Raw genomic sequence first — 24,757 nt, 5'->3', positions numbered from 1 at the left:
AAGATTTCTATATAGTGGTACATATTAATATAGTTTCCAGTAAAGCATCTTATACTGAGAATTTAATCAAGCAAAAATTGGCAAAATAGTTTATTAGTATATTGCATTGTAAGTAGAAAATAGATGTAACATCCTCTTGATTTAGATTTGCAGCTGCTCTTGCATCTCTCATGTCTCTCAAAGCTTCAACATCTTTATATTTGTCTGCCTCGCTACAACTTCTCATTTATCATTTTCTAAAGATTCTAAAAGCAAAATATATATGAGATAGTGGCTTTTATCTGGATTCACTTCATCACTGCCCTCCTAATATTCCATACACTTGAATATCAATGGCAGCCTCCACTGGCTCTATATTTTGACATAAGAGGAACCATGTTTGTCTGTAGTACAAAGAGGAGAGGAGCTCTGGCTTGTATGCTGTGTGAGTGACACTTTCCTCACACAGCACAACACCACATCACCCAGGGGAGTCCTGTGACAGAGCCACAGCCCCAGCTCTGTGGTGTGTTTTGGGCAGTGCATGCTCGAGTTAGGTGAGGGATGGTTGTCAGGTGAGCGCCACACTGGGCCAAGCCTCGGTCTCGCTGTGTGGCGCCGTGTATTGCAGCTGGCCAAAAGACAGACTGTGAGCCCTGGCTGTCAACATCTGCTCCAGAGACTGTACCATCTGCCCGAGGCCCGGGGGGACCATCTCTTCTGACTCAGACCAGCTGCAGAGCCCCAAACGTGGACCTGAGCAGTCCTGCAGAGGCAGAGAACCCGGCCAAGACACCGTCAGAGCCGCTGTGTGCTGGAACATTTGTCTCACACACTTAGCCATGTTGTATCTGTAGGGTGCGATCACAGTGAGGTTTAGATAGACAACGTTGCTGCTATTGAATATTCTTTTACTATTTAGTGGCAGAGAGTAAAAGCACAGCCTACTGATGTATTGCAACCTAAAGGAACTCAAAAGTCATATATCTTGGATAGCCAAAAAAAAATCCACATTGATGTGGGAAAATTTTCATGAAACTGAAGTAACCTTTTATGAAAAGTGCAAGATTAAGAAATCAGGGAGAAAAACAAGTAATATAAGACTGGAAAGGACATTTGTGTGAAAAAACAATAGACGTTTCTTAAAATTGTAATCAATAAAGAGTATACTGTACATTATAGAAATGTAGTTAAATTATAAAAATGAAAATATAAAAACTTCTCAACATTGTCATTTCAATAACAGTGGGAATGTTTAGACACATTAATCCATATTTCACATTGTTTATTTAGCCAAAAATGAGATTAGTTAGTTAATTCTTGTTTATTTGTATGCCTTTGAGGACAGAGCTGTAAGATTTTGTAACAAAAGTCTGAGTCTACACAGCTTTTTGTTAAGACCTTTTATTTCATCAATTTGAAAGAAACAAGTAAAAACAGTGTACAAAGTTTATATTATTTGTTTACTAAAGCTGGTGTCCTTAGTCTCAGGAGTAATGGGAGGGCAGGTACAAAACAAGTTGAAATAAAAAATAAAAAGTATAAAAATGAATTTCCCTATTTTTAGAAGGTGACAGCAAAAGGGTGAGCGTGCATAGGAATAAGTAACAATCAAAAACTGAACAAAAGGTTTGCAAACGACTGAAGTGAAAACAATATCATAAAAACCATTACATTCAATAATGTATGATGCACTTTTGAAAAATGATTATCTGTCTTAAAAAAAAAAAAAAAATACTGAAGCGCTTTTGGATACTTCTTAGTACACTTTGAAATAGGAGTTTCAGTTCCCAAGAGTCTCAGCTTAGCCTCAGCCGTCTGTAAGGGGGGGGGGGGGGTGTAATCATTTAAACAAGAAATTCTTGTTTTATTTGTATGCACAAATTGAATTTATATTATAAAATAAGCTAATTTAGTCTTTACCAACCATAAAGTACAAATAAAAGTCCAAATACAATCATTTTGAGGCAGCAAAGTACATATCATTGGCACAGTAAAACTCATTTTAGTCAATGCTGGTCTCATATAAATAACTCAGAAGCTCGTGAATGGACAGAAGTCCCCTAAAGTAGCATATCAAAGATGACTCTTTGTGTGGGTTTCCCCTGAAGCCCAGTTTGTTTGCAAAGTATTCCTAAAGAAGTGCATTATGTTAAAGTGACCTCATTGAGGCTGCAGTGAATGCACTGGGTGGAAAACACCCAATACTTTACTGTACATGGAGGAAAACCCAGAGAAGAGAAGAGTTTCTGATGGGTCAGCAGTGACTGACCCTGATCAGAGGGAAACCAGGAGGTGTCTGCAGCACAGCATCGAGATAGGAAGGCATCAGGAACTATAAGCACTTACTTCAGGGGGGATGGAGGCGGTATGCATTATCCAATTGGTGGTCTCTCAGTGACCCTAATGTACAAGAGGAATCCACTGCTTTTACCTTAATGATTAATCGCTCTGCATTTTTTTTTTTTTTTTCCCATTCCTTATATCAGACTGTATTGCACAATTGATTCATCACTCATTGTGGTGTAACATTATAATACAACAGACCGATTTGTGTCAGTTTTCCATCAGGGTAGTAGAAAAGTGATTAAAAAAATCCTCCAGAAGATGGTTTTTCAGTCTTAGGAGAATCAGCCATGTGTTAAAACACGTACGTATGCAGAAAGATTGACTTTATTTGATACGGTACATTCACTTTTGAAGCCAAAATTGTCTCGAAGTCTGAATGGTATTTGAATTGTTCAGAAGTCTTAGAGAGGAAAACATGGATTTATTACCCACTCAAACAACACACTCTGCTCACATGATCTTTTTGGTCCACAGTATGCCTATTTCTATTTGAAATGGTTGATTCATTTTCAGTTGTATGTTTTCACTACAAAATTCACATCAGTGGCCTAATTTGTGCACAACATAACTACATTTCCCCATTCATTATGGTGTATGGATGCCTGCTCAGTATACAACATAACAACTAGGAGATGCAGAGCAGTGTTAACTCTCTCTCCGTGGTCAGTCTTCAAAGGCCTCACAGAACAACCACAGTTATCTTTGTTTTGTCTTGAATTTCCTCCTTCCTGGAAAACACAACTTGCAGATTGGAAATGTTACATCCACCAACGGCATCTGCAGACAATGCTGGGAGGATGGGGCTGTGGCCCCGGTCTTTTGAGAGTGCAGTCGGGTGGGGTGAGGGGAGATGGTGGGACCGGAGGAATGTATGAGAGTCGTTTAGGCCGTCCCACTGGCAGAGTAGGAGAACTGGGGGAAGTGGGGTCTCCGCTCGCTGTCGAATGACTCCATACTGTCATCTGAGGATAGAGGGCAAAGAACTGCTTATTTCTTGTACAACTTAGGGGTGGGCGTGTGACAATATATACTGTGAGACAAATATACATTTGTCTACTGTCAGAGATTTTGCCACACCACTTATACATTGGAATCTCCCCCTTTAATATCTCTGGGTGTATTAAAACCATTGTGAGCAATGTTGGCATTTAATTTCCTGGACAGACAAAAACAGGCTTTCTTGCCTGGTTATTTTATCTATTAACAGTCTAGATTAACAATCTAATATTTTATTCAATCATTTTTCAATTGATTCCAGAAAATTTACAATATTCCAGTAAATGATACATACTCTGATATTGGATACATAATTACATATACAGTTAGGGCTGAGTGATATGATGATATATATATTTTGTCATTTGGATGCCGTTTTACGTTGTGATCCTTGCACGTTATGTTCGTTTTTATATGATTTTATACATCCTTACCGAGATATGAAATGATCTATATCAGGGATAGAAGATTTCGGCCGTATTGCCTAGTCCTACATACAGTAGTGTGACAGAGGATTTTAACAATATCACCAAGTAGAAGTACATATGAATCTAAGTATTCCTATTGCTGGGAGATATAATGTTGCATTGTAATATCAGACCAGTTATTGTCTTAGATGTTGCTTATTATACTGTTGTAGTAGGATGTGGACTTTTCCTAGTCTGCGTTAAAGTAACAAGTAGTGATGCACTTTCTGAGCGTGTTTTAGTGTCTTTGAAATACTCTTGCTTGGCCTTCATATCCACATTGCTAATCATCATTTCTAAAACTTTTTTTCTCTGTACCTTTTAAAAGCACCACGTTTTCACCCTAATAATATCAAAATATTCATTAAAAAATATAATTTTATTTGACTTTGTCAATATCACACACTCCAAATCCTATATACTGTAAATCTATTATCTTGCTATTTCCCTTATACAGAGTCATATTTGCATTTACACACTGGCTGCAATTTTGATGATGATTTTGATGACTTTGTGAAGCATGATCATTTTAATGGCACTGGTTCTCCAGGAGAGGGGAGACTCCTCTCAAGGGAGCTCTGTATGCTGGCAGAATGATTTCTTAACTCACATTTATAAACTCCCCAAAACTAACTCAAGCCTCACACCAAGAATGCAGCTAAAGTTCTGTACAGGGGAAAATATGCAAGATAACCTTTCTGACCAAATTAATTTTTCTCTGATATGAACCTGACAGCTTATGTTTTAAATGAAAATGAAAGTGTTAGGGTTTTCACATGAAAATTGATTCAGTAACCTTTTTTTTTTTTTTTTTATAAAAAAGGATTAGTAATTCAGTAACCCTTGGGGAAAAAAAGTCTGCTTTCATCTTGAGTAAATTGAAAGTATAATTCTTCATTCCTAATAAAGTCTCACAGGAGGTGCAGGGAAATTTATTATACAAGTTAGGTGGCAATTCATCTTCTCTCGCACAGTCCACAGCTCACATCTGCCTTACTGCCACATTCAAACACTAAAGCTCCACAATAAAGGACAGTCTGATGATTTGAAGTAATGTTATACCACATAAGCAAAGTTGTATCAAGTATACAGTATCTGTGGATGTGTATCGTTTGGTGCTACCTTGTCCGGGTGGCGTAATAGTGATGGTCTGTGCTGTGAACTCCTCGTCAAAATATCGTGTGTCCGTCTCCGAGGTAACTTGGGGCTTAAACGGCGGGACCAGCTGTTGGAAAGGAGAAGAGATACAAACACATCAGCACATCAGCGGCGTCAGTCAGTTTGGTAACAGTTGTCCTGATGACAATCTACATCTTTTCTAGCTGGTGGCCCTACAACCGACGTAAGTTTATTGATCCCTGTGGGAAGGAGAGAGGGAAAAAGAAAGCAACATGAATATTTGAGAAAACATTTTAGAAACTGACCTTCTTCTCATAAACATCTTGCCATTCAATTCCTGCAAAGAACTTGTGCTGCATGATTTCCTTGGCATCATCAGGCCCTCCACCTAACCTGGAAGACAAGTATAAAAGGATGCGTTATGACAGAAAATAAAATTTCTTTCCACTTTTCCAGTTATTCTATCATAACAAAAGCGCATAAGTTTGTGTCTGAAATACATGTTTGCATCATAAACAACTTGAGGACACCCACTTTGAGATTCACTAATGTAGATGATAGGAGGATAGAGTAAAGGCTCCTCACCTCTGAGTTGGTTCTTTCTTTAGAAGGCCAGAGAGCAGAGAGCGTGCCTCGGGGCCGAGTGTCCGAGGAAAGCGGATGTCTTCCATGAGGATGAGCTCAAACAGCTTCTCATGGTCCTGGTTGTAGAAAGGCAGTCTGCCGCACATCATCTCATACATCACTACCCCCAGACCCCACCAGTCCACAGCACGGCCATAGTCGTTGTCTTCCAGCACCTAGGGGATGATGAAGGGGGTAAACATTTATTTAATGCAGCTGGGGGGATGCTCATGAGCTATTTTAACTCCTTGGAGAAGGGGTATAGTACGTTATATTCTTTAATAAGACACTTAACTGTCTTATAATATAGTAAAAAAAAAAGTATAACTTATCTACCTTTTTTCACAGAATAATTGTACAACAAGCTAAAGAAAAGTTTAGTTGCTACGTTTGTGTGGCTACAGTTTAGAGTTCAACCAATAAGGTTGTTTGGACATCGCAACAACAGAAGGCTGTGAAGACAGCAACTCTTTAGCCTGTACTGTACATACAGACCCTAAAGCAACTGTCCCCCCATCACCCCACTCTGGTCTGGGCTTTTGAGGCAGGTCCAGCCAGCACTGACTCACATCTCACATTTGGAGCAAGGATAGAGTTTCCCCTGGAGCCCTGCATATTTAATCACCACAGGGCCATCCACACATACACAAACACATGTACAGACCAACAAGCAGCAGAGGTGTGGGTCGCTTAAATAAGCAAATGTGTGGCAACAAACACAGACCAGTCCTACAAACAAACTGCTCAATGAACACAACCAGAGTCCAACTAGAGAGAGGGAAATATTTAGTCTTATTATTTCCATAGGATGACTTTTCTTGACAGTTCTTAATGAGACAAACTCTTCCAGTGTTGTGCTCACTGAACAGCGCAACCTGTTGCATGACTAATGTGCTGCTGAGCAGAGTTGTTCCAAGGTCTCAGGGGACATGTTCTGGATTCTACCTCGCCAGGCGGATGTTGAAGGTGAAATCAAGACAAGGAGAACAGTCTGTTCTCTCAAACCTCGGGCAGCGTGATGCTAGGCAATTCAGACCTAAGAATAGAAACTTCGGTAAAAAGACGTGGGCGGATTAATAGAATTAGATATGGACACAGCAGTGCACAGGCAGAGAGAGAGTGCCCTGGAAAACAGATGGACGGATGTGTCCGTAAAAGGAACAAAACTACTGTGTGTGTGCGTGCACGCGCACGCAGCTGCGCATGTGTCTGTGGGCACTCCGTCTGGCGCTGCGGTGAGTGGTGAGCATCGAGGAGGAGGATTGGGAGGACAGGGGGAGTAACGTGAAGCCGGTGTGGGGCTAGGATTACTGGGCCGTCTCTATTTCCAGCGCCGCTGTCGTGTGATTCACACCGTGCGACAGCTGGGCCCGCAGCTGCCCCATATATGTAGAAGAGCGCCACAGCTGTGAAGCTGCCAGGAGCGCAGGAGCCAAGCTCATCCCTCATATACGTAACCAGGACTGCTGGCCTGCCTGCCTGCTTGGGCCCCAGCCCCAAACTAATACTGTTACACTGCCCCAAAGGAGCACAGACAGGGGGAGGAGAGAGCAGATAAAAGCACAAACACTTGCTGCTTCTCTGGAGCTCTACTCTGTATACTGCTTTTTTTTGCTCACAAAGTTCTGCACTGACAGCCATTAATCTTCCAAGCTCATGTATCCAAATCAGTTTCAGTGGCTAGATTAAACCTGTCCAGTTTGTTTTGTAGATATTCCCTAAAAGCAAATTCCCTCAGCCAATAATGGTTTTCTTCTTGTAACAACTTAATAAAAGTGACAAAGTGAATTTGTCCCACTCCTTACTCCAGAGACAAACTGGTCAGGCAGATTGGGTCTCTCCTCCCTCTCCCTCCCTCTCCCCCACTGCTCTGGGTGGAATATTCCCAGACGTTACAGCATTCCTGTGCAGCATACACAACAAGGTCATTGTTTACTGCAGAACAACCTGTAACACTGCCTGGCCTGCACTCCATAGAGACACTCGCCAGCGACCCTGTTTCCATGGTAACGCCCCCTGATGTCTCTTTGCTCTCCACTGCTGAGGCTGGTGCTGTCATAAACTGTGCTACTCTGTGGAGGAGCGAAGTGGGCTCGACAGAGTTTAGGATGGACAGGTGGGGAACTCCATAAAAAGGTTTATAGAAGTACAGAAAATAAACATTTGTCCAGGTGTGAGTAAGTAAATATTCAAATGCTAGCATAGCCCAGTCCTTTGCCTTGATGCTCATGGTTAGAGGCAGGTTTGGTCTGACTGATGAAGATAACTATGAGGGAGCCTGATGCATAGTGGGGTATCGTGATCATGACAGCTCAGGCTCTCCCCAGGTCAGGCGAGGCATCCAGGTCAGAAGTGGGGCTGTGGCTCCCCTGGTGACACACAACAGCTGTAGCCAATGTGGTCCTTTTGTTTCCAGGGGCGGAAGCTCACGTTTCCTGAGGCACTGCCAGCCAATCACCCATCCTCCTCCCCCAAGCAGAAAATTCCAAATGGAGGCTAAAAACAACGATACAGCAACTGTGTCAACATGGGCACCCTTCTCCAAGAAAAACATTTTTACGGGCAACAGACAAGGGCCTAGCGCAAACACTCACGTACTTACTCTCATACACACACTGTCAACACTCACAATGCAATATCGGGTTACACAGCCCACTCCAACACTTGTCATACCTGCACGCAATAGGGAGCAGCCACACCCCTCCCCATACAGCAAATATGAGAGCAGGCTGCCCAACCCTGGGCACACGGTACACTCATTAACTCACAGACTTCAGCTGGAGATTAGATAGGCATTTTGGGACAGCTGCCCTTTCTTCCACATGCTTTTCATCCACTGATGTCCAACAATACATGTAGCACTTTTGTTTGGAATATACTCAAAATGACCTCACTTTATTTTTGTTTATTAAGTAACAGGTAAGGTAAAGAAACATATTGAATGCACATGCTTCCTTGAAGGGCTCAAAGGGTCACTTGATGGTTTGATCTCAACCAATTCGAAGTCCTATGTTAGACATTGAAGAATGGTGTTCATCCCACCACAGTGTTTCAGAGACTCTGGCAGCTCTAAAGTGACCTGAAAGATTACTTCATGTTTGTTTTTCCTTTAAAGGGGTGATAGAATGCAAAACCGATTTTACCTTGTCATAGTTGAATAACGACAGTTCGGTGGGTAAATAGGACATACATAGAAGCTCAAAATCCCATTGATACCCCTTTACTATGCAAATGTCACATTTTGAAACTTCCACTGAAAACGGGCGAACCTGAACAAAGCTAAAAGTTTACGTAAGCATCTCAACTCCTAGTCTTTGTCACGCCCCAACATTTGCATAGGCTACACCACTGACCTGAGGTCAGCTTAGTCTTCTGAATCTAGCTAGGTCATGCAGATCTCCAGAGGTCCGCTATTTAATTACTAAATTCACTTCTGAGATTTTTTTTTTATGCTTGAAATCAACTATGTAGAGGTCAAATATGGGCCGTTTTACGAAAATTGATGGCTAATTGCACATTTTGTCCGACTGTGTCGCAGTTCAGCAGGAGCTCAGCAGGCTACGTGACAGCGGCTGGTGCTGCCTTGCCGCCTGGCATGTCCTACTTCATAGACTCCGGCTCGCTGTGAGCTAGCTAGATCTCCGTCACGAAGGGAAGCCCACTGCGCTCCATACCCGCACAAAGTCACCGTTTCTGGGTTACTGGACTACAAAATGCCGAGGCCCTGATGGAGCTCCAGGGCCTGCAGCTAGCCGCGATCTTTACCCATAGGATTGAAGGGAAAGTAGCAGCTAACGAAATCCCTAATGTTCACAAAAATGCATTAAATTGAAATCAGACACCATTGTTAGCTTTTATAAGACCTTGGGGTAGATGTTACATAAGTGGCGTAACAAAATTCAAACTGTAAATATACTCTAATTATGCCGAAAGTGAAGCTAACTAGCCGCGATCTGTACACATAGGATTGAAGGGACAGTAGCAGCTAACGAAATCCCTAATGTTCACAAAAATGCATTAAATTGAAATCGGACACCGTTGTTAGCTTTATAAGACCTTGGGGTATATGTTATATAAGTGGCGTGACGAAATTCAAACTGTAAATATACGAAAGTTATGCCGGCAGCTGGCAGCCAGCCAGCTCCGCGGAGCCCCGGTAGTCCAGTAACCGAGAAACGGTGACTTTCACTGAGTATGGAGGTTGCCGTTTTCTCGTCAGACTGTGTGGAGCTCCTAAAGTCCGACACGTCTTACCACATTTGCAATTAGCCATGCATTTTCGTAAAAAGGCCCATATTTGAGCTTTATATAGTTGATTTCTCGCATAAAAAAGTCTCAGAAGTGAATTTAATAACGAAATAGCAGACAAACCATGTATAACTTTGCAGTGTCTGAAATATGAGACCTGCTGTCTAGTCTCCAATGGATGTGTATGTGGTTCGCTCAAACCAATCAGCGCGCAGCTCATATAAATATTCATGAGCATACCATATTTGGAAGAAAAGCTCTTGTTACAAATAGGGCCATATTCACAGGGTAGTTAAGGACCCATAAAATAGTATTCAAGCAATTTTCAGCATCTATCACCCCTTTAATTTGTCATCCATCTGTATGTGCCTACATGAAACTAACTTTGTTGCAAGAAAGGGGGAAGTCAATATTTTAGGTAGACAGAATTACTGTAGTGATTACCTCAGGTGCTAGGTACTCCGGCGTCCCACAGAAAGTTTTCATGGTGGCACCATCTTTGATCCCCTCCTTACACAGGCCAAAATCTGTGATCTTTATGTGTCCGTCTTTGTCCAGCATAAGGTTTTCCAGCTGAGGAGTAAACAAATAAGACAAATACTAGCATCATCGTAAAATGACTCAGGAGAGTTAACAAGCAAATAATTCTGGGAGGTGATTGGAATATTAATTCATAAATGAACAAAAATACAGGCATCAGTGTAAGTTATGTTTCTATCAAATTATTGGGCAAGTATTGAGTGAATTTTTGAAATTTTGGCAAAAGTAAAATCTCAATCAGTGCCTGCGCTTCCAAAAATGATCTTTATGCAAGATAACCTAATCAATCGAGCACCAGTAAGGGACTGTTCGGTATTTATGGAATGGACCACCGGAGGAAAATAGGGGAGGGTCATGTCTTTTTATTCTTTGTTGAGGGGAGGGTCATCCAACATTTTAAAGTTCATGAAAAGAGCAAAATTTCAAAGTGGCTTGTTTGGTGCATATTTATCCATGTAGCTCTCAGTCTCGGCCCCCTAGCAGATGGTCTGACCGCATAGGCGGAGTTTGCTGGGGGGGCAGGAGGAGCACTGCCCCCCTGGTGGCTCAAACGGGTAATTGCATTGTTTAAAAAAATGAGTGGAATAATTACGTCTGGCATGACCAGATATTTTATAAATATCTTAAATAACACAAAACAACTAAACGGTGGTAGATAATACATCAGATTTCATATACTGCTTTAGTAAAAAAAATATTACCTGGCTGATGATGGGAGCAGCAGGACGCAAAAAACGAAACTTACTGTTGCGCTGGACATCTTGCCGTGCCAACCTTGCAATAAAGGTTTCCTAAATGCCATGTATATAAATGTGATGTCAGCTTACTAATTGATTGCGTTTTTTGTGTAGATTTGGACTTTATAGGTTTATTCCACTTTGTTTAAACGGCGAAGTGGAGAGGCTTCGTTCACCTGTTTGGAGCTGGCTGGTGAATGTGACGCTCGTCATTGGATTACAGCAAAATACGGATCTTTTTTCTTAACGTGTCTTAACGTTTTATGGTGAGTTTGGAGAGGCATCTCAACAGACTAGGTCGAACACTGATTGTTCACTGTTAAATTTTAGTTGAATTTATCGTCTGTCTATTGAGTTCCAAAACAGCCGTGCCGCGATAAGGGCGAATTGTTAAATTGTTACAATGTAATTTAAAATCTGCTTTAAAAATAAACATATGTGTTTTGGAATATAATGTTCCGCTTCGGCACCTTTACCTATGTGCTAAAATATACAATGACGAAGCCTAGTGACAAGTCCATAGCAACCAGTTTTATTTATAACCAGGTTATTTCCCAGTGTCATTTGCTGAATGGTCTCAATGTTTTATTGTTTTATTTCATATGAATACTAGTTTACTAGAGGAGTAACTTAGTATTCGAAGTAATGCAGTAATGCATGAAGTGTGCATTTAGTTTCCATGCTTATTGTGTTTCCACAACAATATTAGTGAGTAAATCTACCGAAATGGCCACCACACCATAACAGAGGAGTGTGATGTGTAAGATGAGAATGCAGAGGTTAACTCCTGTACGTCATGGCTGTAAAAATCAAATGGCATCTGTACTTCTTTGCTAAGTGCGAACTTGCACGCAAGGGGAAGGTCGTGCCTCTTTTTCAAATTATTTTGGAGGGTCATAGAAAAATTATTACTGACGAGGGGAGGGTCAAGTCTTTTTGGGTTAGAGGCCACAAAACTCCTCCGGTGGCCCCTTAATTAAATAACGAACAGTCCCTAACTTTGATGACATTTCATTGCTGCTTACCACCCAAGTTGTCGTTTGCGTTTTCTCCCTCTTTTTTTTTTAAATTAATGAATTAATTGGTCACTTAATCCATGTGTACATTGTGTTTTTATCTGCTGCTATGATGATAGAAAGAGGTGAGATGCAAGTTCAATTTATTCTTAATTGTATGGGCTTCTTAGTGTAGCTGAGGCATGTAATAATGAATGGTAACATGTTATGAATGCCTTTTCTGTAGTATAATAAATTGATGGAATTACAATGACAAAGGTCAATCTGAAAAAATCTGTCTATCAGCCTTTATCACATCTTCACTTTTTCAACATGCCAAACTTTTCCACCGCAGTCAAGCATTAAAACTTTTATGCAAAAGTTGAAAATTCCCTAAACACAGGTGCATGGAAACATACCTCGAGATTACATGTACAGGTAGACTGACCTAAAGGCCCTAAGGATGTGCATCATGCAGTGTCATGACTTAAGGCTGCATGGCCTTTTAATATCAGTGTGTCCTCCCTCCCTCTCTGTCTCTCTCTCTCTCTCAGTTAAAGTCACCTGGCAGCTGTAGCTCACACGTGGCCAACAGTGCCTGGCCAGAGTCAGCACATCCTCCAATCCTGCTACCCTGGCATTTTCAGGAGAACCCTAGCAGGCTGGGAGCCTGCCTCATAAACCCAAGGGAGAGGGAGGGAAGGAGGGAGGGAGAGAGTGCTGACCTGGCTGGTATAGTTTTATCAGCTGGAAGTAGTAGGGCTACATATGCCCACTGCAACACCGATAACCCCCCACAGCCCTCCTAAACCCAAACATTTCTCTGATCCCATCTCTGGAGTATTAACAGTTTTGTTTTGCTTGTGAACGCATATATTAAAAAAGGAGAAGCTAAAACCTTGCCACGTCTTTCCTTTAGGATGACTGACATTTTCTTGTTAACCAATAGTGCTGTACTGCCAGCAAATTACATCAATCACGCACAAAGTGCACAAAAATCACCCACTGAGAACACTGTGCTCATACTGTAACAGGAGGCGGCGGCAATGTGTTCAAAGAGACAAAAAAGACTGGTGGTTATTTCTGTCTAGCTGCAGTAAGCGTATGGACCGAGCCTTCCTCCAGCTGCAGTGAGGTCTGGAGACTGATCTGGGGGAGGCAGATCAATAAGCCCTGGCCACTGCCACTGCTCTCAATAGAGGCAAAAACTATTTATATCCTGCCAGGGGAGAAATGAAGGGAAGGGGGGAAAGGAAAAAGAGAAAGACAAAAGAGAGGCTGACAGCGAAGATGAGAGAAAGTGAGGACATGTTTCCAAACCTACCTTTAGATCTCGATAGACCACGTTTCTTTCAGCATGCAGGTAGTCCAGCGCTGACACTATCTCTGCACCGTAGAACCGTGCCCGCTCCTCTGAGAATACACGGTCCCTTGACAGATGGAAGAAAAGCTGAGGGGAAACAGGGGAGATTGACAGTAAGAAAGCAGAGGACAGACAAAGAAAAAGTTGGTTAGTCCAGGGAAAATCTGATCAGTAACACTGTTCAAAAGTATTCCAAAGGTGCAGATTTAGTGATGGTTAAAATGGTTTACCTCACCACCGTTTGCATACTCCATGACGAAGCACAAGCGGTCATGTGTCTGGAAGGAGTATTTCAGTCCCTGCAGAAAGAAGCGAGAACGCTCAAAGCAGAACTTGATGATGTTTCCAGCTAATTCAAGAGGAACCTGGCATTTAAACAGCTGATTGTAACATGAAACATCACAATGTACTTTGCAGCTTTGACCCTTTAGTTACATTTTTAAAAACAAATGTCTAATGAGAAGATAATATAAAAAATACAGCATAGTGTATCCAGTGTGTTGAGGCTTTTCAACAACTGTGGAAAACATTGGTCCCATTCATTGTACTGAGTACATCACATTATGTGTTGCCTCCACCCACCACTTAAGCTCCTTCAAAATGTCTTTCACTACAACCCACCTCAGACTTACAGAGAAAGAGTTAACTGATAAAACAAAAAAGAATGTCCAGCGTTGCTATAAAAGGCCCAGCTCGACTGCAGGCTTTGTAAAAACAGCTCTTCAAAACATTCCTGGTAAAATTCTGAATGGATGCTGCTGAGTTGGATTGAAGAGGATCTCTGCGAGTTAAAATAAGGTTTGGTTTAGGTATATGGAGGGGCTCCTTACTGTCAAGAACGGATGCTTTGAATTCTGGAGGACTCTGTTCTCTGTGAGTGTGTGCGCCACTTCATCCTGGAAAAAAAAAAGCCACAAAGAGTGTTTGTACAACTCTCACAATGGCTAACCATTTAGGTATCAGTCATTGCTCCACTGCCCCCAGTGTCTTTTCCCCACTTTACTTGCTCATTGGCATCCACTCACTTTCGCTACGATGACCTCCTTCTTTAGGATCTTCATGGCGTAGTAGCGTCCTGTGGCCTTCTCCTTTACCAGGATAACTTTGCCAAAAGTGCCTTTTCCCAGGAGTTTGAGGTATTCAAAGTCGTGCATAGTCTGGAGAGCCAGAGGAGAGAAAGTGGCGTCTGGTTACAAACAGAAGCATTAACAAACTCATGCTCTAACTAGCCAGGGGACACAATCCCGCTGACAACAACACAGAAGCATTTAAGGCACTATTTCACCCACCATGCAATTTCCACTCCTCTAATGGTTTGGCCTATATGTGGTTGTGTCTCAGTTAACCTCTGACCCCGGCGCGGATTGGATGTCCCCCCCAATGGTTGTGTGGGGGACATCCAATCCAGTAGCCTTGGACCTTTATGTCATGACACATGTGGGGGTTGTGAAATCTGGTGGACATACTATCTGGTGCTAAGCCACCCACGGCTGATGTTGAGAAAGTAGAAAGTAGCTTGGAAGAGGCAAAGTAAAGTGGGCTAATGTAGTGTAAGTGCAGAGCTGCAGGAGCAGAGTAATGGTCAACTTGGAAGACCAGGATATACTTAGGGTGGGGAGGAATGAAGGTGGGTGACTTAAAAGTCTATGGTAATGCTGAGGTGTGTCAATGTGAAGACAGCAGGGAGTAGATGATACACAGCAGTGTAAATGGGCCTTACCACTTTCTGTCTGGGTTTGGTCAGGTAGACCTCCATGTCCATGGGGTCTGGAGAGGAGTCCATCATCTCCTCCTCTTGTTTCTGCAGGCCTTCAGCCACTGCTTGGATGGCTTTAGTCCATTCTTCCCTGAGAGAGGCACAGGCAGCAGAAAGATTACATCTGCCCATTTGCAATCATGCAAGCCCCGCAGCCCAATCATGTAATTGTCTTCTTATCAACAGGAAGGCAATTTCAAGCACGAGTTCTGCCAATAGCCAGTGGACCTTGTGCGAGTGCAATAACAATGATTAAATGTGTACGTTTGTGTGTGGTGCTTCTTCTACATGTTAGAAAGACAGAGCTGTTAAACTGCTTTCTAGCAACAGGGGCAAATTCTCGGAATGTAAATGATTTGTGTGTTACTGCTCTGTGAACTGAGAGGTGTGTGCTTCTTGCTTGCCTCTCCTCGGGGGTCTCCACGTGGAAGGTGCGCTCGATGACAGTGGTCCACTGCAGGCAGCGGATGATAAATGTGTTGGGCTTGGGCCGTTCCGTCTTCATCAGCTGGCACTCTGACCACAGCCAGGGAGGGAGGGAGGTGAGGGGGATGGCAAGAAGGGCCAGTGTGTGGGGAAGCAGAGGAAAGAGACAGACCCACAGTTATAGCCATTTATCTTTATCGCCACCCTAACAGACACTGTCGGCCAATTTGGAAAAGAACAGGTGCACTTTGGTGGAGGAAAAGAACTCCAATCATTAACTTGTCAGCTGCTTTAAAACTTAACATTTGCTAATATAGGTTTTGATAATAATTGGATATTGTGTAGTATAACATAAATCCCAAAACTCCTTAGAATTATTATAGCACTTATACATTTGAAATTCTACAATTAAACACTTGTTTTTTCCAAATATGAAATCTAAAAATGTCAGAAAATAATTAAAGTGCTAGATTTCTCAGACCAACACTTCAATGAGTGATGTAAAACAGCAAAATAGAAGTGCACACTGAAAATGTTTGGCGTGTACAAGTTTGACTTATTTCTTTAAGGATTTATTAAAAAGCAAATCATCACACCCTTTTCCTCCGTATCACTAAATTCTCACACTTTTGCAGCAAACAATTGTCTTGTAAGCAGTTTGCAAAACAATTACTCACAACAGTCTAATAACTGAATTTAGAAAGCAGAGATTTCCATCTGCACCTCCTTCACATTAACATCTGTTCCCAAATGAAACATGTCAGCAAATATGTCAGAATGTGACACAAAATGGCCTCTGTCTGATAGATGGAGGACAGGGAAGTGGACCACCACTGAGATCCAACATGGTTCCATCAGGCTGAATATGCAATCCAGCTGCAGCAGCCCCGTCAGCAGCAATGCACCATGTGTCCTCTGTGGTGGGGTCGCAGTGGTGACAAAAACCAAAGCCACCGCTGATGGAGACAGAGCCTCAGAGCAGCGCACAGATAAATACTTGAAATCAGGCAGCTAATACCCACGATAAGTCAAGAGTGTCGGAGAGGAAACATTTAGTTAAACAAACAGTATTTTGTCTAACTGCTGTGTTCAGTCATCTGCACAGCTTATCACAACAACTTTCACTGATTTGAGATGGAGTGGGCTGGCTGCTCTTGGCATTTCTTGTTGTTGTTATTTTCTGTCACAGTATTAAAACTGAGTTTGGCGTAGACACACAGAGAGTAAAGGAATGGCATCCGATGTATTAATGTCAGGAGCAAGACATCTTGCATGCATGTTCAGTGGCAGAGCTTGCTTTGCCCTGGAGCAGTGCCCCCATTGAAAGAAACTTGCAGTGAAGCCATTGAGATGATACTAGAGCCAATTTGCCTCTATTCACAATCATTTACAGTGACATACAATAAAGGGATACTTGATTATAATATTAGAGTATTAGAGGACTCGCTTTCGTACCTTTACCTCTCAGGCACCTGGGCATGCTTTTTTTCCTGTTAATAATTACTTTTCAGAGAGGATAAGCCAGATACATGTAAAACCAAAACAAGTATGTGAACATATTTGTTACAATGCAAGTAAAAACAAGAAAGCAGCAAACAAAAAAGGGTAAAACAAGCTGCCAAGAAACAGGGGAAAAAATGCAGTGGTTTCTCTCAAGCAGATACTCACGTGCGACAGAGAAGTTATTTAAGGGGGTTTCCAGCTGGTCAACATCTTGCGGTCGCTCTTTGTAGCCAATGAATGTACCATCACTCTTCAGAAGAAAATACCTCGGCCTCCAGGTCTTGATGTATTCTCCTGATATGAGAAAGAGATTAAAATGACTGCTGAGTTATATGAGACAAGATAAAAAACAACTTGTGACAAAGTAATAGATATTTTCAGAGGGTTTCTGCTCACCTACAAACCAAAGGAACGTCACATACTTTCACATTCTCAGAATGCTGACCAATGCACAACCATTTTGTTTACACTGTAGTTTCATGATTATTGACAAAACAGTGTTCTTTCTCTTTCGGTTTTAATTCCCAGAGGTCCAACCCCTTTCCTGCAATCTAATTGCTATGCTGTTCACTAGTGCACCTTAAAATGACCACCTTGTCACCATCTTTCTTTTAGTGTAGGTCAGCTGCAGGACAAATGGTGGCTTTAGTAGGAGTCGGGACCCTTTCCCCTGTCCCGTCTGCCTCCTTTCCAGCGGTCACTTGCAATGTAGACTCTTAGGGAACATTCAAACTGTCCAAAAACTTTTCTATCCTCCTACCATTTCTTTGAACTGGCAAGCTAAAAAAAAGGTCTGTCTGTCTACTTTATACAAAAAACTAACTTATCCTGTATACTTAAAAGAGTACTATTATCTTAATCAATGCAGCAGAACTAGAGATGGGCGTTTTTATGTCACACAATCTTCTTCCTTGTCAAAACTTAAGGTTATATTCATAACCCCAGTTCTTTGAGTAATATGATTGAGATGTCTCACTATGGGAGCAAGCCTCACTGTGACCCTCACAAGCACTCTCTGCTGTCTTCTCTCATTAGGCCAATCCTGATTGGCTGGTAAACGCATGTCTGTCTGCACCAATCTAGTGTCCAGCAACCTGCAGGAGAGTCACCCTGTTCCAGCTAGGACTCCAACACTGCTTGAACAGACCTAGTAGGGATCTTACAAGATTTTTACTAGATTTTTTTTCCACAGCGACAGATGTGGGCCCCAGAGTCTCAGTAACCCCTGGCGTGTGGAGTTTTGGTCTCCATCCCAAGCGAGCTGGAGTGCAGGCAGGAGCGGAGCAGCTAGCTGGTATGCTAACTGAACAGCCTAGAGATTAGCTGGGATGCTAACTCTCGGCGACAGTCGAGCAACCGTGGAGAGAAGCCGAGATAAAAAAAAACAAAAACACTGTGTCCGATATGGTGTGACCGGAGAAGCAGAATCGCAAAGTTAGCTAGCGCCCGGTGACAGAAGCTAGGTAAGATCCGTCTGCGGACAGTTAAGCTAACTAACCTTGATGTGATGCGACATATGCTCCAGATGAGAAGAGGTTTTTGAATGACGCTGTGCCATCCGCACACACTATTAGGTGTCACTACCTGGTGGAGGCAGATTTTCAAACTTGTAGCCTTCAGCCCCAACCAACGTTGCCTCAGTTTACATCAGTTGAGGCAATTTTGTGCAGCTATATCTGACTGGAATCACAAAAGGGTTTACACAACTGTGTAAGCTTTACAAATGCTCCTTAAAACCTGTAAAAAGACATAAAATCAGTGGAGTTCCCCTTTGCATTTACACTTGGCATCTATCATTTTATTTATTCATTTATTTTATAAATCACAACCACTGTTCTGTCTCTTTCCTATCAATCATTTTGTAACACCAGCATCATGTTTGCCAAAGCCTCAATTCGATTTTCAAATAAATTAAAAAAACTTTCCACAATTCCAATTTTCTGGACAACACCCATAACCTCAAGCCATGCGTGTGCATCCCATTCGCTTAGACACACTAGCATCACACAAATGAATCTCTCGTAGGCAGACAAAACTCAATTTATTCCGGTGATGCTTCAGGAAATGTCGCGCCAGATGTTGTGCAGACGGGGGGAAAAAATAGCTTACATACCATAACAAGGCAGTGGCACACAGTCGAGAGGGACTTGAATATTTATACAGGAAAAGTGTAATTTATTTTTAATTACGGAGCTACATATTAACCCCATGCAGAGCTGTAGCAAGCTGTCCTTAATTGCCCCATTTCCTCTAACACAGAAGTGTGGTGTGTGTGCGAGAGAGAGAGAGAGAGAGAGAGAGAGAGAGAGAGAGAGAGAGAGAGAGAGAGAGAGAGGATGTGTGTGTCTGTAGGGAGAGGTAGGAGATCTGTCAATATGAGCTTCTGTTACCCTCCTTCAAACAAACACTTTTGACTAATGAAACTGATAACAGATCATGTCTGAGACAGTACAGACCAAACTGCTGCTAGTAATGTCTCCTCTGCTTAGTGTGCGTCCTTAAAAAATATATAAGGAGAGGACAAGAATTTACAACACTGGCTAAATGTCACTTTTCGAGATATGTCCCTTTTGACATCTCAAAAGTATGAACTTCCTCTTCCTGCTATTTTTTTTTTTTAAACTTTATTTTAGGAAAGTGATGACATGAGCAGCAAACTTGAATATGACACTTCCCATATGGCTTTACTCTGTCAACATAAAAAGGTGAGGAAAAAAGGAAAAGGACACTTTAGAAAAGCACAGTCATTCTAGTTGACTGCAAACAGCAGGATGAAGCCTTGTAAAGCAGGCTGTCTGTACATCACGTTCCAGCAGAGCATCAAGCCCTCAACCCCAGAGCAAACATTCAAGTGTAAAAACACCTGATTTACTACAACTGTGGTGGTGGTGGCACCAATCACCACAGTAGAGGAAACATCTGCCCCAGAGCACAATATACTGTACTTTAGTCTTCAATCCACAGCAGATGTCCAATATGTTATTACATTTTTCATCATGGCACAGGAGATTTTTCATCTGGTTTTCTGCAGTGTAAGTGTTTTCACACCAAACATAGCTCATCTAGAAATTAGCTCAACTTTAGATTGCCAATCTTGCCACCTTCCAACAAAGCCACTTGTACTAGCTGTCCTAATTAAAATACACAACGGCAGGGATCCGTTTGGTGGATTTCCCTCATGACTGTTTCAATGTAACCCAATTACCGTGATGAGTCATTTGTTTTAAACTACAAGCCTCACCAATCAACTTCCACATCAGTCACCCACCTTTCACGCTGGTCTCCAGAGAATCCACATGCCTAGCATTATTTATCACAGGCCTTCAAGAGAACTAGACTTCCATACCTCAGCATAAAATCTAAATAATCAAAGCACAGAAGAGGTGCCATTTCGGAGTACATGTAGCCATACAAGTATCAGATGCAAGTTACCCCAAGAGCCTGTTCAATCCAAACGTAAGTTGCCTAAATCTTTCACACAGCGGCCAGAAAGTCTCATGAGCCGTACCGACCCTTGTTTTCCTCAGCTGGGCCCCAGCCCCACCATATGTAATTTTTTCGACCGGATATCTTTTACCTAACGCTTCCTTTGTGTTGGTGTGTTGGAATTCTAAACTCCGGTGGATTTATGATGACTATGGTTAACTGCTCCTCAGATCTCTGCAGGGTAAATCGAAACGTGTACTTACGTACACAGGTTCCACCAAAACAAGTTCCTTCCCGAGGCTATTTTCCAGCGGCACGGGGCTCCGTGCAGCGGTTAGCGCCGCCCATGACGATTTTGATTGGTTTAAAAGGTGCCGTATAGCCTAGAAATCTAGACGCACCCTAGTGGCAGCAAATGTAATTTGTATGTAATAGCGTCAGTCTAGCAACTCTCCGTTGGCTTGCGGGCTGGAAAAACCAAATTCTGGTCAGGCCAATCACATCGTGTATAGAGTCGGTGGGCGGGCTTAAGATAAGGACGGCAAAGTTGCGACGGTTTCGCGTGACTTCCCTGCTACTTGAAAACAGAAGATGGCTGCTCCTGGTGAACAGCGGTCTTTCGAATCGGCTTTGGCCGCGACTCTGGAAGACTTGGAGTTAAGCTTTTCTTTGAGAAAAGAACAAAGAACGGCATTGAAGTCATTCTTAAAAAAGGAGGATGTGTTTGGAGTTTTGCCGACCGGATACAGCAAAAGTTTAATCTATCAACTAGCGTTGCTCTGGTTGGCTATGAGTACAGAGGGAATTTGAAAGACAACCATTTATCCCGCCCCTCGGATTGAGCCCTGCCAATGGTGAGTTCCAAGACCCAACATCTTGATGTGGGTCTGGCTTGTAAGGCTAGGTGCCATAGGTAGGATTGCGAAGATCCAGGACTTAGCCAAAAAATTTGAACATCAACAACTTCTCAGTCCCTCCCCCATTTCCGCTAAAGCCCAAAACGGTCCCCTAAGCCCCCCCCCCCCCCCCCCACAAGGGAGAATGAATGCGTGTGCATGAGCAGTGACTGACACGCAGTTAGACACCCCCCCTGTCTCTGATTGGTGCATCTGCAAATCACTTTTTGCAAATCACACTACAGGCTTTAGGTGGTGCCAGAGGAGCCAGATTTTTTTTAATTACCTGCTTCATGTAGTTCTACTCGAACATAGGGTCAGTTTCAGCAAATATGACAGAAAGTTAGTTTTATAAGTCTTACCTACTGCACCTTTAAAGAAATGCCAATATAGAATATTAGACTCAACTTTAAGTTTTGAACTTTGGGTTTGGCAGCACAAATGCAGCAAATCACTTTCAGACTGAGTGAAGACATTTCATACATTATAGCATTCAGATCCTGACGGGCAGAGACAGGTGTTTGTGTACGCATGCATGTGCTTGTGTGTAAATACACTTGTCTGTGTACACTGACCTGTAAGCAGTGAAAGGTATTTGTGTGTTAACAGATTACAACAATATCCAGTTTGGATGGCTCTGAGCTTTCCCTACCAGCTCCACTGACGCACATCACCCACCAGAAGTAGCATGGGTGGTCGTACGTGATGCAGCAGCACATGGCATGGTGTGTGTCAGCAATACATTCTCCCACACTGAGGTGGTCTTGGTCACATGGATGTCGGGAAGATGACAATGTCAGCTCACAATTCTCAGTCACTAGACTGTAAACAACTGACTTTCTTGAATTATGTAACTGCGATATTAAGGACATCATGACAAGTCTACATGGTCACTAGTGCGAGGCCACAGAAAACACACAAAGAGGTAAACAAGCTTATGAAGGAATGTGACACTTGAGTCTAAACCCTTTCTGCGATTAATGAAACAGCTAATGTAATACTGTAAGTGTAAAAACTTAAATCACAACTTTCACAGGTGGATGTAAAAAACAAAACAAAAAACAGCATTGTTTGTGTGAGGCTTTTGTCATCTTTTTCTAAACTGACACATCTTTGACTGTCACAGAGATGGGGCACCAAGAAATGAAGTAACTTCACATCTGCAATGGACATCCTTAACTAGTATTACATGCTCTTTCTAGACAGGAGGACACTACAACTTCCTCGTCTGTGACCACAAACCTCGTCACATGACATGAACAGTGGAAGCAGCTATATCCGGTTGTCTGTGTGTCTGTGTGTGTGTGTGTGTGTGTCTCCACCACTCTGCAGCGCAACCCCCCGCAAACAGTCTGCGCTCAGAGCATAAACAACAAAGATGACCCTTGTCAGCTTCCTATTTACACCCATTTCCCCTTCTACTTTTATTCAGTTCTACTTTCCACATTGTGGCCTTTCTTAAACACAGACATGACGAGAAAGTGAAACTGACAGCCATTATGAGAGTAAGTGTGGAAACAGCATATTATACATGTAATATAGACCAGCAAATTAATCAAGAAAACACTATACTACTAACTAAATATTAGCCCTACTTTTAATATTTTATGACTTGACTTTAATGCTTTACAGAGTAAATACATCCTGTGTACAGTGAGAAACAGTACAGACTGCTGACAAAAGACAATGGGCCTCTTAACAACACAGGAGAGCCTTTTGCTTTTAAGTTGGTTCTTCATCACTGATGTAAACTAAACCCCTTTGAAGTCAAAATTTTCTCCAAAACAGGAAACTGGCCGACAGACAGACTGACCACAACATAGATAAGTTAAAACCTTCTTCAAGTGTCAGGTCCTACTCTAACTACCGAGACAAACAGACACACTTTGCTATGAGGAAATCCATGAAAGATCTGCATCCCAGAATCAAAGATTTTCTAATAAAAGTCAAGTGCAGTGACAGCAGACATGGGGCTGAACTCAACCAAATTAGGGGAAGGAGTTGACACCAGATGAGAGATGAGGGAACTAGAGGGGATGAGAAAGCTACGCAGTGTGCAAAGAGTTGTGCTGAGCGGAGTGGTAGTGAGACAGATCACTACATATGTTCCCCACATATGTAGGACTGTGAGTGGGGGTGTGAGCTCAAGTGAAGTGTGTATGAGCCATGCGTACTGTGTGCATGGGAGGAGCTGTCAGGGCCTGATAGAGTGTCTTTACATGACAAGCAGCTGCTGAGGTCTGGGATGCGCGCTGGGCAAAGTGGAAAATAATGAACGGAGAACCGCTGCCAAATACAACAGAATTCATCTTTATTTGCCAACTGCTGCATGGCCCTGTGTGTGGACAGCTCCAGCCTGCCGCGCACGCACGTACGGACAGCTCTTAAACATATTTTAAAAGTGAATCAAAGTAAATCATTGTATTCCAGATGCTGACTGTGTGCAACTTTACAAATCTAAAAAGGTTTAACCTGAGTACTCAAGGACTCGCACGAAAAACAGACCCACTGTGATTGAAAATGTACATTCACGTTTTCTTTCGGGTCTGAAGCCATTTGCAAGACAACTTGGCTTATGAGGCCTTAACAGTAAGGGCTGGCCAGGCAGGCTCATTGAGGTGTCAATAAATAAAAAGAAAAAGAAAAAAGTGGAAAGTTTTAGACAGAAGGGGGAGAGAGAGAGCGACAGAGGTTAGTGGCTGTTTCCGAGGAGCATCCTGTACTGTCCGTCTCTATGTGACAACGACAGGAATGTTGAGGTCCCAGCTGCAGTGGCTTGTTGGCTTTTAATAAGAGACATCGTGCAGCATTCATCGTGCTGCCGCCAAAAGGAGAGGCCAGTGTCTTAACAATGTGTCCAAACTAACAGCTCTTTCGCACGTCATCCCTTTCTCTCCCCTGTTCTATCTAGTTTGTATGATTTTAATAACATTTCAAGAACAATAATTTAAACAGTTCGTTAACATGTTTGAAACAGGATTATATTCGGGTTAAGGCATTACCCCGGTTTCTCAAACGCCATGTAAACACCTCACTCCAGCTAAAATCTGAGTTCTCATACCCTGGTTAACAGACCTAGATAACTCCTTTGGTAACCGGGGTATTCGTACATGTGTACACATTAACCGGGGTAAGATTGGGTTACACGTCTGCGTATGCTCCATAGGTTATAACTGCCCCTCCTAACTCCACTGCAGTGGTTTTTGACCCGGAAGTAGAAGAGCGCAGTTGGAAGCAACGACGCCAAAAACAACAGCAACAACACAAACTCCCGTCATTCTTCCCGGCTCATGTATACAGGGAGAACTAGCATAACCTGGTTGTTCGCTTAAC

General features: G+C 42.5%; 1 protein-coding gene across 2 annotated transcripts in view; it reads right to left on the bottom strand.

The window, feature by feature from the left end:
* Positions 1-1,367: 1,367 nt before the first annotated feature.
* akt1 (v-akt murine thymoma viral oncogene homolog 1) overlaps positions 1,368-24,757 on the bottom strand; it is a 36,643-nt gene continuing 13,253 nt past the window's right edge. For both annotated transcript variants that reach the window (XM_031279116.2, XM_031279117.2), the window contains exons 3-14: positions 17,268-17,396; positions 15,578-15,689; positions 15,138-15,264; positions 14,443-14,574; positions 14,248-14,313; positions 13,648-13,716; positions 13,379-13,504; positions 10,227-10,355; positions 5,496-5,710; positions 5,216-5,303; positions 4,914-5,016; positions 1,368-3,290 (exon numbers count right to left, since the gene is read on the bottom strand). In XM_031279116.2, coding sequence (XP_031134976.1) covers positions 3,211-3,290; positions 4,914-5,016; positions 5,216-5,303; positions 5,496-5,710; positions 10,227-10,355; positions 13,379-13,504; positions 13,648-13,716; positions 14,248-14,313; positions 14,443-14,574; positions 15,138-15,264; positions 15,578-15,689; positions 17,268-17,396 — 1,376 coding nt within the window. In that variant the 3' untranslated portion in view covers positions 1,368-3,210. The remainder of the gene's footprint in view (positions 3,291-4,913; positions 5,017-5,215; positions 5,304-5,495; positions 5,711-10,226; positions 10,356-13,378; positions 13,505-13,647; positions 13,717-14,247; positions 14,314-14,442; positions 14,575-15,137; positions 15,265-15,577; positions 15,690-17,267; positions 17,397-24,757) is intronic.

The sequence above is a fragment of the Sander lucioperca genome, chromosome 18 (genome assembly GCF_008315115.2).
Source record: "Sander lucioperca isolate FBNREF2018 chromosome 18, SLUC_FBN_1.2, whole genome shotgun sequence".
Taxonomy (NCBI): domain Eukaryota; kingdom Metazoa; phylum Chordata; class Actinopteri; order Perciformes; family Percidae; genus Sander; species Sander lucioperca.
Note: the sequence above shows the minus strand (reverse complement) of the source record. Positions and strands in the feature narration are given on the sequence as shown.